The 17,428-nt window shown below is 48.3% G+C and overlaps 1 protein-coding gene across 1 annotated transcript in view; it reads left to right on the forward strand.

The window, feature by feature from the left end:
* The window catches only part of HPN (hepsin), a 15,890-nt gene extending 6,865 nt beyond the window's left edge, over positions 1–9,025 (forward strand). Inside the window, exons 4-12 of the mRNA XM_015595608.2 lie at positions 4,067–4,196; positions 4,269–4,391; positions 4,536–4,576; positions 4,766–4,931; positions 5,030–5,220; positions 7,722–7,817; positions 8,009–8,151; positions 8,301–8,465; positions 8,681–9,025. Of these exons, the coding sequence (XP_015451094.1) occupies positions 4,067–4,196; positions 4,269–4,391; positions 4,536–4,576; positions 4,766–4,931; positions 5,030–5,220; positions 7,722–7,817; positions 8,009–8,151; positions 8,301–8,465; positions 8,681–8,719 (1,094 nt within the window). The 3' untranslated portion in view covers positions 8,720–9,025. The remainder of the gene's footprint in view (positions 1–4,066; positions 4,197–4,268; positions 4,392–4,535; positions 4,577–4,765; positions 4,932–5,029; positions 5,221–7,721; positions 7,818–8,008; positions 8,152–8,300; positions 8,466–8,680) is intronic.
* The last annotated feature ends 8,403 nt before the right edge of the window (positions 9,026–17,428 follow it).

Raw genomic sequence — 17,428 nt, forward strand, 5'->3', positions numbered from 1 at the left:
ACAGCACAGCGAGTTGCCACAGTGAGGGCTCGCATATTACCAGGGCCTGTCTACAGTCTTTACATAGTAGCCTTGTGGAGCTGTGGCTATTACCATCACCTTTGTTTTGCATCTGGGGGCAACTGAGCCGACTTACTCAAGACCACATGTTGCATAAGTGGCAGGGTGGAGGGATCATTCCCCTGCTGAAAGCCCCTCCATGGCTCCCCACTGCCACTGAGCTAAAATTCCAACAGCTCACAGGCTTTTAGGGTGTGGGCCGTCTCTGCTCTCACCTTATACATGCTCTTGGCTCTCGAAGGACCCTCCTGGCACCACAGCCTTTGTTCACCCACCTCTTTCCAGCTCACACCTAGAAGCAGGTTTTGGGGTTCTGCAAGTGTCACTGCTGAGCAGCGGGGCCTCACACCAGTCCTGCCCTCTCTGAGTCTCGATGTCCTCATCTGTAAGCTGGGGGTGAGAATTAGAGGACATGATGGTCCATGCAGTGCTTGGCTCTTCAGCCAACTTGGTAAACATGTCTCATCTGTCAGGCTTTAACTTTCCTGGCAAGGCCTTCCTGCCCCCCCAGACTCCATGCTACCACCCGTGCCTGTGGTCATTCCCCTTCCCCGGTTAAAACTCTCACACTCTCAGTGGATTGTTTACCCCTGGTGAATTTCAGGAAGGCAGGAGCATTTTGTTTCCTGCTCGATCATGTCCTACACATGATAGAGGCTCAGGAAGTCTTTGCTAAATGAGTAAGCACGAAGATAAATTGCCGAGATGAACTAACCTGTCCCGGGCCTCCGGCTGGAAGGCAGGTGGCCAGGCAGTGACTCAGACCCGGCACGGGCCAGCGCCAGCACTCTCGCCCTTCAGCTACACTTGGGTTTTTCAAAAGTGTTGGGAAATTACAAAACAAACAGAAACAACCCCCAAACTATGTCCCCACCTCATTTTTCTGGGATTGTCACACCTCCAGATATGTCAGACAATTTGGTAAGCAAACCAGTGACCCAGAACACAGCCTGTATTGCTTAAAATAATACAAATGAGAATAAAGAGTTTAAAAGTAAGAAACAGCAACACAAAAGGTGGCTTTAAAAATAAAGGAGGGGGCATTTTCTATTCCCTCCCCCGCCCACCTTGCCCAACACACAGCCATAAAATGATAATGTTTTCCTAAAACCTCATACTTGCTGGAAATCGCATCTCTGGAGCACTGAGAAGTCATTTCAAAAGAAGAATTCCTCCCTACCTGAGTTGGTGTCTCAAACCCAAAGCCTTGGTCTTGGAACTGGGGGTTTTGAGCACCACAGTTCAGAGGTGCCAAGCACCCCCTGCACCTGCCCCGGGGCAGGGGGCCATAGTTAAGGCAGGTCAGCCGGGGGCTCCTGCCCGGGCTGCGCATGAGTATATCTGGGGTGGGGACAAGTAAGGGTCTCTGTGAGACCCACAGAAGGAGTAGGGAGTATGTAGGCCGGTAGGTCTAGGTTCAAATCCTGATTTTGTCAGTTCTTAGCAGAATGCCCCTGGGCGAGTACATCTTTTCTGAGGCTCGGTTTCTCCATCTGTAAGATGAGCACAGAAATGGTCTCTACCTCCCAGGATGGCTGTGGGATTCGAGGCACTTCCCAGATATGACACACAGCGTGCGGCCGGCCCACTGACATCCTTGGGAAATGTAGCCAGTGTTGTTACTGTGCTGTTATTGTTTGACCTTCAGGAGGGCAAGTCGCCTGAGAGGCTGTGCAGGGCAGCGTTAAAAGCTTGGAGTTTCGAGTCACTCAGGCCTGAATGCAAATCCTCTCTCTGCCTTTCACTCACTTGGCGATGATGTTGGGCAAGTCACCTCACCTCTTCGAGCTTTAGCTTCCCCTTCTGGAAAATTGGGATGATCTTTGTGGCCTCAGAGATTTGGTGAGGACTCGGTCGACGGTGGCAGGGAGAGCATGTAGCATAGCACTGGCACACGGCTGGTGCTCGGTATGACGGGGTTCTCCCTGGAGGTCCTGCTTCCCCTTGTTTAATCTTCGGGGCTGCGGGAAGACCGCTCAGCTCTGGTGGGCCTCATCGGCTTCCTCCTGAGAGGATGCAAAACTGATTTGGTTTCCCAGAATGTGCTCTCAACACACCAGCCATGCCGGAGACTCGGGAGAAAAGGACAAGAGGCTCACACCTGATCCGACCCCCAACCTCCCTTCCCTGCCTTCCCCATCCTGGCCGACGGCAGCTTTGTCCTTCTCATGGCTCATACCAAACACCATGGAATTGTCCTTGACCCCTTTCTTTTCCTCACACTCATATCCAATCTGTCCGCAAACCCTGTGGGCTCCACTCACAAAATCTGTTCCGAATCTAATCTCTTCTGCCCCTCCACTGGCCCAGCTCCATCCTCTGCCTCCTGGACCTCATGGCTGCCTCCTCCCTGGTCTCCTGCTCCCACCCCCGCCCCCACAGTCTGCTCCCCATGCAGCCAGAGGGAGCCTGTGAACCCCTGAGGCAGGTCAGGGCCCTCCTGGCTCAGAGACTCCCTGGGTGCACCTCATTCCAGCTACCAGCAAAGTCCTAGTGTTGATTCGGTCTGTCTCCCCTTTACTCACTCTGCTCCAGCCCCTCGCTGTTCCTCAACAGTCCGCCCCCCGCAGCACCCCCACTGCCTTGGGATCTTCGCACTTGCAGTTCCCTTGGCCTAGTTCTCTGTTCCCTCACCTGTCTCCACAACTCCCTTTCTCACTTCCTTCAGGTCTTCGCTTGCTTACCACCTTCCGGGTGAGGCTTTCTCTTCCTACCTACTGAAAATCGCAACCTCACTGCACTCACCAGCACCCCACCTCTGTTAAGCTTGATTCGTCTCCCTGGCCCCTTCTTTTGTGACACACAATCTATTTTCCTTATTTGTTCCTTTCATTATCCATCTTACTTATTGGCTTTTGAGCTGCATAGAGCAGGGGTTTTATCTGATTTGTTCATTGCCTAAACTAGAGGCCGCACGCACTGAGTGTTTGGTGAATGTTAACAAATGCAGCTAATGATGTTAACAAATGCTAACAAATACAGGGCTGTGACCTGGCTTACGTGTGAACAAGGGTCCTCTGGCCACACGTGGGGAGCACGTGAGGGGCTGAGGCCTCATCAGTTCTCACTACCAGCCCCAGACATGAGGAACCTCCATAAGCTTTCTCCAGCCTTTCTGTCTGTCTCTACCCTGCCCTTTCTCAGTTTGCAAGGTTGTGTTTGGTTGGGTGACTTTTTTATTGTCATCTGTCCACCCCCAGATTTTGGCTTAGTGAGGGCTGTTTCAGTCATCTTCATGTACCCAGAATCACCTCTCACAGAACTGGATATGGAGTGTGTGTCTAGTTAACACTTAGGTAATGTTTGTTGAATAAATGAATGAATGTATATTACATCTCAGCTTGGGGAATTGTCATGTACTTTAGTATATTCAAGGTTCTGACAAGTCCTGCAGAAAAGATAGCTATTCTTTTCTCTTTTTTTAAAAAGACTATATTTAAATTTTTTAGCAATCTGGTGTATTAGTCAAAGGACTTTAGATGACAAAAGACAAAAAGAAAATAATGAAACTGGCTAAACAAAAAAAGAAATGATTAACTTACTTAACCAACAATTCTGAGGGGTTCTTCATGCCTGGCTCCATGAGGGGCTTTAAAACTGTGAATCAGAAATCTCTTGGTTTCTCTCCATGTTGGCTTATTTTCCCCCTCAAGGGGGCAAAGATGGGCCCAGAAGGTCCAGTCTCACACACCATTCTCTTGGGAGATTGATTTTCCAATGTCTCAGTGAAGTCTCACACTTACAGCACAGGAACAACCAACTTAGGAATCTCAGTGGAAAGGGGCGGTCCCCTGGTTCTCTCCAGGGCCAGCCAAAGTCCCAGCGCCACGTTCCTTGGTTTGAGTTGAGTCCTGTGCCCTTTTGGATGCAATCAAGAGTGTAGGTGGCCTGGGATGCTCTAGTCAGCCCTGCTGGGACTCAGGACTAGAACCACATGACCAGAGAGCAGGCCAGGAAGGGCTGGGGTGGGAAGGTGACCCAGGTGGCCTGTTCTGTCGCCCTGCAGTACAGGTCAGCCCAGCAGACGCTCGGCTCACAGTGTTTGACGAGACGGAGGGGACTTGGCGGCTGCTGTGCTCCTCACGCTCCAACGCCAGGGTGGCGGGACTCAGCTGTGAGGAGATGGGCTTCCTCAGGTATTGGGGTGCCTCGTGGAAGGGTGGCAGTGGGAGGGTGGGAGGAGCAGGCCTGACCCCTGCCCCGCCCAGGGCACTGGCCCACTCGGAGCTGGATGTGCGGACGGCAGGCGCCAACGGCACGTCGGGCTTCTTCTGTGTGGACGAGGGAAGGCTGCCGCACGCCCGGAGGCTGCTGGACGTCATCTCTGTGTGGTGAGGAGGGCTGCGGGCGGGTGAGGACACACACCCCAGGCCCCACAGCCCCCCAGGCATCCACTCTTCCTCACTGTCCTTCCATCTGTCTGAAGTAGCCTCTCTTTTTGTTTCTCTCTGTCCCCATCGCTGTCTCTCTTACAGTGACTGTCCCAGGGGCCGCTTCCTGGCTATCATTTGCCAAGGTGAGACCCTGAAACTCAGAACTCTCTTACTTAGGCCCCCTGGGCAGGACCGTGTCCCGTTAGGTCCCCCAAGGATGGGGCTGTGTCCTCTCAGACTCCCTCAGGGCTGGGTCACGTCCCCTCCCATGCCCCAGAGTAGGGTGTGTTCTCACAGACCCCCGGCTGCCCCTGACTGCCTGTCTCCCACAGACTGTGGCCGCAGGAAGCTGCCTGTAGACCGCATTGTAGGAGGCCAGGACACCAGCCTGGGCAGGTGGCCATGGCAAGTCAGTCTTCGCTACGATGGAGCGCACCTCTGTGGGGGGTCCCTGCTGTCTGGAGACTGGGTGCTGACAGCTGCCCACTGCTTCCCTGAGTGAGTGACTCCCACGGTGCTGAGCGGGCAGCAGGGAGCATGAGGTGGACAGGCTGTGCCCAGGCAGGCTGCCACCCTCCCCTCCTATTCCCTGGTAGGCGGAACCGGGTCCTGTCTCGATGGCGGGTGTTTGCCGGCGCTGTGGCCCAGGCCTCACCCCACGGCCTGCAGCTGGGGGTGCAGGCAGTAATCTACCACGGGGGCTATCTCCCCTTTCGAGACCCCAACAGTGAGGAGAATAGCAATGACATCGCCCTGGTCCACCTCTCCAGCTCCCTGCCCTTCACAGGTAAGTCTGGGGGCCAAGCCTTGGCCTAGGGACTCCAGAGGCTGAGACAGAGGGCGGGCCGGGGGTCTAAGACTCCATGATGTTAAAGGAAACGCTTTTGACAAGGCACAGCTGCGTCCGTTACATTGGAGTGATTGGTGCAGCCCCTTTGGAAAGGTCTGGCGGTTCCTCGAAAAGGGGAACGGGGAGTTACCACGTGACCCAGCGATTCTACTCCCAGAGGAATCGCTATGCCCAAAGAAATGAAAACACATGTCCACACAGAAACCTGGACACAAACATTCACAGCAGTGTTATTCACAGCTGTTGATAGATGGAAACAACTCGGATGTCTAGCTGATACATGGATAAAAATGTGGTCAATTCATACAATAGAATAATATTTGGCCATGAAAAGGAATGAAGTCCTGATTTATGATACGCAGTAGATGACCCTTGAAAACATTATGCTGAGAAAGAAGTCAGACACAAAAGCCACTATGTGATTCCATTTATATGGACTGTCCAGAATAGGCACATCCACAGAGATAGGAAGCAGGTTAGTGGTTGCCAGGGGTAGGGATGGGGGGTGGGGAGATTGGGAGGTGATGGGTAAAGAACAGAGGGTTTTTCTGAGGGTGATGAAAATGTTCTAAAATTGATTTGTGGTGGTGGATGCATCTTCCCATTGCCCAGCATGCTATTCGATGTCTATCTGTGAACCTACTAAAATCCACTGACTTAGATACCCTAAGTGGGTGAATTGTATGATATATGAATTATAGCTCAAAAAAAAGCTGTTAAGAAAAAAATGAAATGAAATGAAAAACATATTTTAAATATGTGAATAAATCCGAGAGGCGGTTAGGAGTTATTCCCGCTGCGGCTCCCCAGAGCATTTCCGTGCTCTCAGTGAGGCTGGCTCACGGGGTGCCAGTGTCTCTGGTACTTCTCCAGGTGTGCCTGGTGGGCTGAGAGCAGGCCTTGGGCTTCAGCTTTCAGCAGGCCGGTGTAATAATAATAATAAACATCATGGTGATAATACTAACAAAGTCATAATGGTGATGATGATGAGCCTCTAGCAGGCAGCAGCAGTCTGATAATAATAATGAAATAATCTAGTAAAATAACGTCATAGTGATGAGAGTCATGAACACCAACGCTCGCTCAGCTCCTCCTCTTCCCAGCACACGCTCGCTTAGTTCTCACTGCAGCCCAGCCCGGGAGGGTGGGTCCTTTTATGATCCCGTTTTCCACAGAGGAAAGGTTCCGGCATAGAGAAGGTAAATAATGCCTCAAATTCTCAAAACTGGCAAATGGCAAAGATTTGAGCTCAGACCACCTGGCGCTGGAATCTGTGCCTGTAACTCCCAGGTCGTGCTGCCAGGGGAAACAGGACCACTTCATGGTTTGCATTATGCTGAATTTTATAGTTATTTTCTTTTTAATGATTCATGATACTGGTTTTACTGGTTTACGATTTAAGAGAGTGATACATGTTTTTTTTGTTTTGTTTTTCAAACAAAACAAAGCCTTCTCTTTCGTGAAAAGAGTGAGGGGTTAACAACATGGAGGTAAGGAAGTGTCCGTGGGCCACAGCGAGGTGGGAGCGGCTTGGGTTTGAAACACATGGCTGCTGGAGTAACCGCTTCGGGGGCAGATGCAGGTACTTGCCAGTGTGTGATCTCAGACACGGGTCTCCACGTCTCTCTCTGTTTCCCTCATCTGTAAAAAGTCTTCTTAGGGTTAGTGAAATGATTAAAAGGGCAAATATGAGCAAAGAGCTTCGAGCAGCGCCTGCGCGCAGCGAGCCTTCAGTAAGGCCAGTAGTCACTGCTATCGTGACCGTTACTAGTTATGTGAGTGTTTCCTATGAGCCAGGCATGCTGTTCAACACTTCATCAATTTCTCTCTGCAGCCTCTGGGGGAAACGATTATTCTTTCCATTTCGCACCTGAGAGCTCTGAGGCTCAGGCAGGCGAAGTCAGTAGGCAGCGGGCAGGGCTGCCAGAGCCGCTATGTGGGTTGTGCACTGCACAAGGACGTCACATCTCAGGGGCTCCATTATCACTGTGGCAGGTGTAGACTGGTGTATTTATCATGATTTTCTGATGCGGACGTCAAGTTTCTTAAGATAGAGGTAGCTTTTTTCTATTTCTCACAAAGGCACCCTCAAGGCAGGGTGTGGTAGCCCCATGGGCCATGGTTAAGGCTGGGGAACTGGGCCAACCTGGGTTCAAATTATGGCTCTGCCACTGACATATCGTGAGACTCTGGACAAGCGACTTGGCATCATTTCCCCTTCTATAAAATGGGGTAATAGTCTTCCTCCCTCCCCGGGCTGATGGGAGATTAAAAGAAGTGACACAGGAAGGCGCCTATACATAGTGAGCCCTCAGTAGATGGCAACTTCTACTGTGGTTGTTATCAAAGAACAGAGGAAAGACTGTGCTGGGGACAGGGAGGCAGCTGGACAGAGGTTGGTACAGGGCGGGGCTGGAATGGCGTCGTCTCTCTCACAGAATACATCCAGTCTGTGTGCCTCCCAGCGGCTGGCCAGGCCCTGGTGGATGGCAAGATCTGTACAGTGACTGGCTGGGGCAACACACAGTACTACGGTGAGTCCTGTCCTCTACCTGGGAAGCCACCATTAGGGAGACTGACCCAGGCTGGTGAAGGGCAGTCTGGTGGGTTGAGTGCCTGTTGGCCCTGGAGTGTAGGGTCACTGAGGAGCCTGGGATGGGCACTACAAGGGAAGGAGGATGTGCATGCTCCCCAGCTCTGGCCAGCCTTGCCCACACACCCCTAGGCCAACAGGCTGGGGTACTCCAGGAGGCCCGAGTACCCATAATCAGCAATGATGTCTGCAACGGCCCTGACTTCTACGGGAACCAGATCAAGCCCAAGATGTTCTGTGCTGGCTACCCTGAGGGTGGCATTGATGCCTGCCAGGTGAGGGACTGTAGGGGGCAGCCACTTGTCCAGGGATGGAGACACAGGACAGTGGGTGGTTGGGCTCCCTATCTCAGGGCCAAAGGGCTGTGACCATAGCCCACGGCCATCTGAGAGGGCCTCAGCAAGGCCTCCTCTTCCCCCACCAGGGCGACAGTGGTGGCCCCTTCGTGTGTGAGGACAACATCTCTCGGACACCACGTTGGCGGCTGTGTGGCATCGTGAGCTGGGGCACCGGTTGCGCCCTGGCCCGGAAGCCAGGTGTCTACACCAAAGTTGGTGACTTCCGGGAGTGGATCTTCCAGGCCATAAAGGTGAAAGTCGGGCTCAGATAGAGCCAGAGGGCGGAATTGTCTGGGACTCTCATGGGGAAAGGGAGGAGGGGTTTTCCAGAGGCCTGTGCTTAGGCCTAGAAGAGGCACCCTATGGAACATGTGGTTTTCAGAGGCCTTCCGGGGAGGGGAGGTTAGCTGTGGGACTTTTAGGGAAATCTCTCAGACCTCGGAAGCCCCCAATTGTCTTTTCCCAGACTCACTCCGAAGCCAGCGGCATGGTGACTCAGCTCTGACCTGTGACTTCTCCTTCTTGTGCACGCCTCCAGGGCCCAAGTTGATCTAGGTGGCCCCAGCCTCACATGGTGGGGTCTACCCTGGCCCTGGGATGGGACGTTTTTCTTCTCAAGCCTGGCTCACAGGTCCAAGGATACCCTTCCTCCAGGGTCCTCTTTTCCACAGTGGCGGGCCCACTCAGCCCTGGGACCACCTGAGCCTCATCTTCCTGACCCCCATGTAAATATTGTTCTGCCATCTGGGGACCCCAACTTGGGTGCCCCTGATGACAGACTGCTCTTTAAATAATAAAGATGGTTTTGATTAACGTGGCCTCTGAGTTTGCAAATGTAAGCAGCAATGAGGACATTTCTGGGAGAGGGAAAAGAGGAATTAGGGCCTAGAACCAATCAAGCAGGGACCGTGATCCTCTTAACAAAAATGATAATGTTTTGCCCATCAACTATAAGCCCCCCAAGCAATTTCCTAAACCGTAAATAGGGAAAAGAGGAATTAAGGCCTAGAACCAATCAAGCAGGGACCGTGATCCTCTAAGTTCCACTGGCTTTTGAGGAAAGATTTTAATTGGCTCACTTAACTGGAAATGGCCTGTAGCATCTGGCTTTAGATACTGCTGGATCCAGCTGCTCAAATATTTTTCATTAGGACTATGCCTCATTTCCTCTCAGATCTGCTTTTCTCTAGGTCAGCTTCACTTCCAAGCAGCCTCCCTGACAGCCAGAGACAGAGATGTCCCCTCTACTCACCCAAACTAGGCTTATATGCTATGGACCACTTAGTCACCCCACTGTAAAGAAAATGCTTCTTTCCCAATAGCTATAGCAAAAAACAAACAAACAAACAAACATCACCTCAGCCTGGCTCTCACTGGACAGATTTGGGTCATATGTTCAGCCCTCATCAAATCACTCTGCATCTGATGCATGGGATCGAGGGGAGGTTTGACCCCTCAAGAACTACATGAGTGTTGGGAGTTCCTCAAAGGAAAATTGGGTGCTATTTCCAGAAAAATGGATTACATGCCCAATAAAAAAAGCCATCCATCTTGGGCCAAAGTAGGAAACAGGGTCTTGTAGGATGGAGACAGGAGCACCAAGCCCTGTGAGCACAGCCTGAGATCCCCATCCCTTCATCCAGGCTAGAGGTTGGGTCTCACCTCTTGAGAGCATCTGCATATCTTGTGCATGTAGGGGGGCTGATGGCCACCAGGGGGCGCTGCTGCCCCTAAACTGAAAAATAAAGGTTTTTTTGGTTGTTGTTTTGTGTTTTGTTTTTTGTTTTGGCCATGTCTTGTCCTTGTGTTGTTGAAAACCAGATGCTCTGCAGGAAAACGCTCTTGGGGTGCCTGTTTCCCATGACTTTCAATAACAAAAATGATAATGTTTTGCCCATCAACTATAAGCCCCCCAAGCAATTTCCTAAACCGTAAATAGACACAGGAAAGTGCCATTGAATAACTTACTATCCATTTGGAAAATGCTCTAAGCATCAGTCTCTGAACATGAAACTGCTAGCATGGTTGATCCCCACCATTGCTTTGTCTATTGGGAGCACCCCAGCCCAACTCTCGTTTTCAGAGCTCCCCGCAGTTTTTCAAATCATCTGCATGTGGCTGTGCTGTCCTACTCATCTTGTTTGAGAATTAATTGGAGATTTGACTCACATGTGGCTTTGTTAGAAATGTATTGAGTTACGGAGCTGTGACTGTAAATTTTCCTTTGTAATTATCAGCTGAAAAGTGTACTGTACATGTGTTTGATGACATTCTGGGACTCAGAGAACAAGGCCCATGCTAGGGGTTCTGAGCAGACATGACTATGTCCTGGCCCGGAGAGGCTGGTCTGAGGGGGTCTGAATGCAGCTCTGTGGAGGACTGAAGAGGGCATGGCCCTGCCTTGGGGGATCTGAGGAGATGTGGCCCTCTTCTAGGTATATGGTGGGAGTTTGGGCATTAAAAGTCAATATGCGGTCTGGGAATTGACTGGGAAAAAGTCAACCAAGCGGTCCCTCTGGGTTCTGCCAGCATCATTGCTGTCTTGGAAGAGGAACGGGCTGGGCAGATTGTGATTCACTCAGCCATTCACCAGTTTGGATGCTAGAGATCAGTGAGCCTCAGTTTCTCCTGTTTTCACCAACCTTGTCACCCGCCCCAAGAAACCATGCAGAGATTAGAAAAATAATATCGCAAGGTTGCTTTGAAGTTCTGTTAGGATTTTGGTCTTCAGAAAAGCCGAATATCAAAACTCTTACTCCTGTGTCATTGCTGTGCTTCTCCGAGCCAGAATTATTTGGCCCATCTTATCTAATTAATGTAACCACGTCAGAAACACAAGCGAGGCTCTGCACTCATAGTTATTGTTTATATCTGAATACTCACTTTCAAATATAGAACAGCCTTCTGGATGTAACTTGGAACAGAAAGCTCCGTATGTGGTTTATAAGCTGGCATTCTCCAGTCGAGTTAAAGGAGAACTGTACAATTATTCTTTCACAATAATTATTCTGCAAGGAAAATGGAACCATGATTAACAATGATTGCGATGGCCACTAATTTTACATTCAGAAATAATTATTGTGAATGTTCAAATAGCGGTATAAGTAGAGAATGAATTTCAGTTTCTGCAGAAAAGTAATACTATTCAAATACTGCAGTTCTTGAGTGAGCAGCTATTCCAGTTCCATTGCTGCATAACAAACCACCCCAAACTCAGTGGTGTAAAATAGCAACGATTTATTATGCTCATGAATTCTGTGGCTCAGATAGTCATGTGGGAGCAGCGGGGACAGCTTGTCTTTGCTCTGCGATGTTCAGGTCCTCAGCAAGAAGACCTAAAGGGTGGAGTGACTCGGTGAACAGAGACTGAGATTGTGAGCTTGTTTACCCACAAGCTTGGTGCGCGGGCTGGAATGACTCAGAGGCTGGGCTCAGCAGGGACGACCAACTCAGTGTCCGTCCCGGTGGCTTGGGCATCCTGCTAGCATGGCTGCCTCACGACTTCTTACGTGCCTCAGGGCTCCAGAGTGAATGTTCCAGCAAAATGCTGCCTGTTACACCAGCCTTACGTGGGCTCTACTCTGTTGGTTGAAGCCATCATGAACCTGCCCAAAGCCAAGGAGGGGAGACAGAGACAGACCCCACCTCTCAACTTGTCGAAAAAATTCAGGGCCATGTTTCAGAACTGCCATAGGAACTTATTGACTGCAGAAGCACATTGGCAGCTGTCAAAGTGGAGAAATTATCCTCACTAAAGTGTTCAATCTGAAATAATGTGGATAATAAAATTCTGACACTAATACATGTTAAATACATTTGCAGATTCGTTTTCATATCTCAGAAATTTGTTCTTAGATGGTGATATTCAGCTTTGGGAATATCTTTTTTTTTAATTTAAATTTTTTTCCATTACAGTGGACATTCAATATTATATTTGTTTCAGATATATAGTGGTTAAACATTTATATAACTTATGAAGTGATCCCCCTGATAAGTCTTACACCCACGTCATACTATATATAGTTATTATAATATAATTGACTATATTCCCTATGCTGTACTTTACATCCTCATGAGTATTTTGTGTCTGACAATTTGTACTGCTTAATCTCTTCATCTTTTTCACCCAGACTCCCAAACTCCTCTCCCATCTGGCAAATATCAGTTTGTTTTCTGTATCTATGAATTTGTCTTTGTCTTATTTGTTCATTTATTTTGTTTTTATAATCCACATATAAGTGTAATAATATGATATTTGTTTTTCTCTGACTCATTTCACCCAGCACAATACCCTTTAGGTCCATCTACGTTGTCGCTAATGGTAAGATTTCATTCTTTTTTGTGGCTGAGTAATATTCCGTTCTATATACATACCATGTCTTCTTTATCCAATCATCTTATAATTAGAGCATTTGATCCATTTACATTTAAAATAATTATTGATAGTTCTATAGTGATTGCAATTTTACTAATTATTTTTTGATTGTGTTTGTAGTTCTTTCCTATTCCTTTCTTATTCTCTTGCTCTCTTTTCTTATATGTAGATGACTTTCTGTAGTGTTGTGTTTGGATTCCTTTCTTTTTATTTCTTGTAAATCACTTGTAGATTTTTGGTTTGTGGTTACCATGTGCTTCAGATATACCAAACTGTGTTACTATAGTCTGTGTCGATGTTCACTTAAGGTCCAACACATTCTAAAATCACTACCATTTTTACTTACCACCTTCACATTTATGTTTTTGTCAGTACTTTTTACTTCGTTTGTGTGTTTGTGTATCCCTTGATTTACTGTCGTAATTACACATGATCTTCCTACTTTGGCATTTTAACTTTTGTATTAGCTTTAACATTGGTTGGTCCACTGCTTTTATTATTTGTTAGCCATTGTCAGTGAGAATTTTTTTCTTTGCTATATTTACTTTTTATTCATATTTTTTATTTTTCTTAAAGAAGTTTCTACAACATTTCTTGTAATATCAGTTTGGTGATAATAACTCCTTCAGCTTTTTTGTTTGTTTTTGGTCTAGGGAGCTCCTTATCTGTCCTTGGAATCTAAATGATAGCCTTGCAGGTAGAGTAATCTTGGTGGTAGGTCCTTGCTTTTCATCACTTTGAATATTCTGTGCCAATCTCTTCTGGCCTGCAAAGTTTCTGTTAATAAATCAGTTGACAGTCTTATGGGAGCTGTCTTGTAGGTAACTAACTGCTTTTCTCTTGCTGCTTTTAAGATTCTTTGTATTTAATCTTTGGCATTTGAATTATGATATGTCTTGTTGTGGGCCTCTTTGTGTCTAACTTGTTTGGGACTCTCTGTGCTTCCTGGGTTTGTATGTCTATTTTCTTCACCAACTTAAGAAAGTTTTTAGGAATTATTTGTCTAAAAACTTTGTCTTCAAATAGATTTCAATCCCTTGCCCTGTCTTCTCCTTCTAGTACCTCTATGATGTGAATGTTGTTATTACTGATGTTGTCCCTTAAACTATCCTCATTTTTCGAAATTCTTTTTTCTTTTTTCTTGGGTGTTTTTCACTACCTTGTCTTCCAGATCACTGATTCAATCCTTTGCTTTATCAAATCTGCTGTCGATTCCACCTAATGCAGTCTTCATTTCAGTTATTGTATTCTTCATTTCTGACTGGTTCTTTTTTTAGGTTTTCTGTCTCCTTTTTTATGTTTCTTATCTCTTCATTGACGTTCTCATTGAGATCATCTATTCTTCTCCTAAGTTCCTTGAGCATCCTTGTAACCAGTGTTTTGAACTCCATATCTATTAGATTGCTTGCCTCCATTTTGTTTAGTTCTTTTTCCAGAGTTTTGTGGAGCTTTGTCTTGTTCTTTCATTTGGGACACATTTCTTTGTCTCTCCATTTTGGCTACCTCATTATGTTTGTTTCTATGTATTAGGTAGATCTGCTATGTCTCCCAGTCTTGTCAGGGTGGCCTTATGTAGTAGATGTCCTGTGGGGTCCAGTGGCTCAGTCTCCCTGGTCACTTAAGCTGGGTGCTCCAGGTGTATTCCTTGTGTGGGTTGTGTGTGTCCTCCTGTTGTAGTTGAGCCTTGATTGCTGTGGACACATCAGTGAGTGGGATCGACCCTCTGGCTGACTGGCTGTGAGGACTGGCTGTGACTACAGCTAACAAGATGTTGTGTGGGGCCTGACCCTATGGAGTGGGATTCTCTTTAGCAGGGCTCTGGTGCCTGCTGAGTCCATCCTTTGGGTGTGCCATTTGTGGCTCTAGTTGGATGGTGCTCTAGTGTGGGCTAAAGCTGGCTACTAGGTATATTGGTTCTGGGGCCTCTTGGGAGGGGCTTGGGTTCAAGTCAAAGTCAGCCAATGCCTGTATATGGCTCCGTTCCACTAGATAGGAGCTACAGAGTGATCTACAGTTGGTAGCTACCTGTGGTGGGCTTGGAGGTACCTGGAGTGGTTATACTGTGAACCGAGACTGGCTGCCACTAGTGCTGGGCTTGGGGCAACTTAGTGAGAGGTACAGGATATGCTGATGCTAGCCGCTGCTTGTTTGGGGTTTGTAAAACTTTCAGAAATTTTAGCAAAGCCCACAGCATAGGCCAAGGCCAGACACTTGTGTGGATTAGCCTCTGAAAGAGGTTTGGCCTGGGTGGTTGAATTGAGTTGGGTGGGGTCTCAGAAAATCACCAGGGTGGGGCAAGCGATATTAGCCAGATTAATCTAGACTCAGGTTTGATGCCCATCTTCACCTACATGCTGTGGGGGTGGGGGCGGGCTCGACAAAGAAATAATGATGCCTGCCAACACTTCAGTCTCAGAGACAGCTGCTCCTCCAGACCTTGCACTGAAGCCAGACAATTCAGTTTCTCCCCATATGTACCTGGAGCTTTTCTAGCTGCTTTCCCTTCTTTGGAGCTTAGGGAGAGTGTTTGTGAGAAAGTGAGTCTGTGTCCAGGACCTCCAAGAGCACACCTGACTCCACAGCTGCCCTCCATCTCACCTGGATGGAATCCTGCTGATTTTCACAGTCAAGTGTGGGAACTCCTCTTCCTGGCACTGGTGCTCCAGGCTAGGGAGCCCAGTATGGGGCTTGGACTCCTCGCTCCTCAGGGGAACCTCCACAGCTGAGATATTCTTCCTATTCTTAACAGCCACATGTGGATGTGGGACCTCCTACCAATCTCATGTGGCTTCTTCTTTATATCCTTAGTTATAAGAGTTCTGTTCAGCTAGTCTTTAGGTGTTTCTTGAGGGTGGTTGCTCCATAATTTAGCTGTAATTTTGATGGTTGTGGGAAGTGCCTACTTTGCCATCTTGACTGGAAGTATCAGCTTTGGGCACATCTTGACTTTAACACTCATCATTTCTCCAGAATACCTATTTTTCTCACCTCTAAATAATAATAAATTTTAAAGTAATAAGAACATGCATGAATATTTTTTAAGCACTTCCTATATGCCAAGCACTGCTGAGAGTTTTGGGTATGTTATTTCAGTATTTCCCCAAATTCAGAAGTTTAGCATGATTTTCTTAATTTTTCGTATTCATTCACTTATTCAACTAATATTTATTGAGCACCTATTATGTGTTAAGCACTGTTCTGGCACTGGGGACAGAGCTAGAGACAAATCAGATAAAAATCCCTGCCCTTATGGGGCTGTATTTGGGGGAGACAAATGTATACAGAATGTATACTACGGGTATCACTTGTATTATTATGTTATTTAGATCATGTCTTTCTTCTCTTTCTTTTCATCTTTTTCTTCCAGTGTAGCATTGACTTTAAAGTAATATTTATGAAACTATGAGTTTCATGCAGCAGTGGTATATTCTTAAATGTATATCAAAAATGTTAGATATACGAATACTGGTAAAATAATAACCAGTACTTCCTAATTGCCCTCCTGTATGCTCTTGGAATTCCCACAGTGGCAGGCCAAGTGCCACACTTTGGGAAACACTTGCTGAATACTCATACAAGCCAGGAGGAAGGGACCATGGGGTTTGCCATTCTAGAGGAGCTGTGAATCTGCTCAAGGTGGCACAACTGAGGGGGCAAAGCTGGGACTGGGACCATGACTAGACCATCTCAGGAGAGGATACTGAGCCCCTAACTCCCAGCCCCTCTTGGCTGACCAGGCTTTGACACTACCCCTAGGGCCCCCAGGGAAGCCTGTGACTCCAGACACAGGAGATGTTCTTGGGATGAAGATGGGAGGACTTAACCCAAAGATTCCTCAGAGTGGGGGGAGGATGAGGGGCCCAGTCACTCATGCTGGGGTGGGTAGGATCCTGCAGGTCAGGGCCTGGCCCAGATGCCCCCTGTCTCACCTGATTTGACCATGTGAAGGGTTGGCTTGCATTTAGGGAGCCAGAGCAGTGCCATGAGACCCCAACTTTGAAGGCAGAGCCTCCACTGCCTAACTGAACTTCTCTGCCAGGGCAGCCCTTGCCAGTCTCCATAGACACACCATCTGAGCCCCTTTGCTCATTCCTCCCTCACCTCTCCAGATGGATCTCTCCTTCTGTACCCTAGCTGTGCTCCCAAATGCCCAAGTATGAGTTTCTACCAGACTTTCTCATCATTCTCTGAATATGTCCCCAGCCTCACTCCTGTACCCTTATGGGCTGGAACATGAGGATGAGGCTCTCTCTTGCCAAGGACAATGGCTTCTCTGAGGAGCTGCAGCTGCTTGAGCCCTTTACATTCTTTGAAATCATGCACAGGATGGCCTATGTGAATGCCCTGACCCTTGGCCAGAAGTCCCTGAGCCCTGTCAACCCCCATCCCTGATCTAATGACATGCCCCTGCCTGTCTCTTTCTACCCCACATCCCTCAGGTCTACACCAATGCGCTGGTGTCCTTTGGGAAGCCTGTGGCCCTGTTCATGCTTGAGGCATTTCCCCTGGAGATGGCGCAGGCCTTTGCAGCTCTGTTTTGGGCAGGTAGGTTCACACTGAGTGGGCGCTGTGTGTGGTACTAGCAGAGTCACTGGCCAAAGCTGCTGCAGCAGGGGACCCAAGATCTGCCTGTGCTTCCCCCCATGCTTCTCGCACCCTGCAAATCCTGCTTGTGGCCACCTGGGACTGAACTCCTTTTTTGGGAGTCCTCGGCTCTCAAGTGAGAAAGGTGGGGGAAGGGCCAAGGCTCAGGCTTTCTGGCCCAGCCCTGGTGAAGAAGGCTCTGGTTCCAGGGCAAGTGGCAAACACCATGAGGGAGAGAGACAGAGACAGAGGGAA

The sequence above is a fragment of the Pteropus alecto genome, unplaced genomic scaffold (genome assembly GCF_000325575.1).
Source record: "Pteropus alecto unplaced genomic scaffold, ASM32557v1 scaffold9, whole genome shotgun sequence".
Lineage (NCBI taxonomy): Eukaryota > Metazoa > Chordata > Mammalia > Chiroptera > Pteropodidae > Pteropus > Pteropus alecto.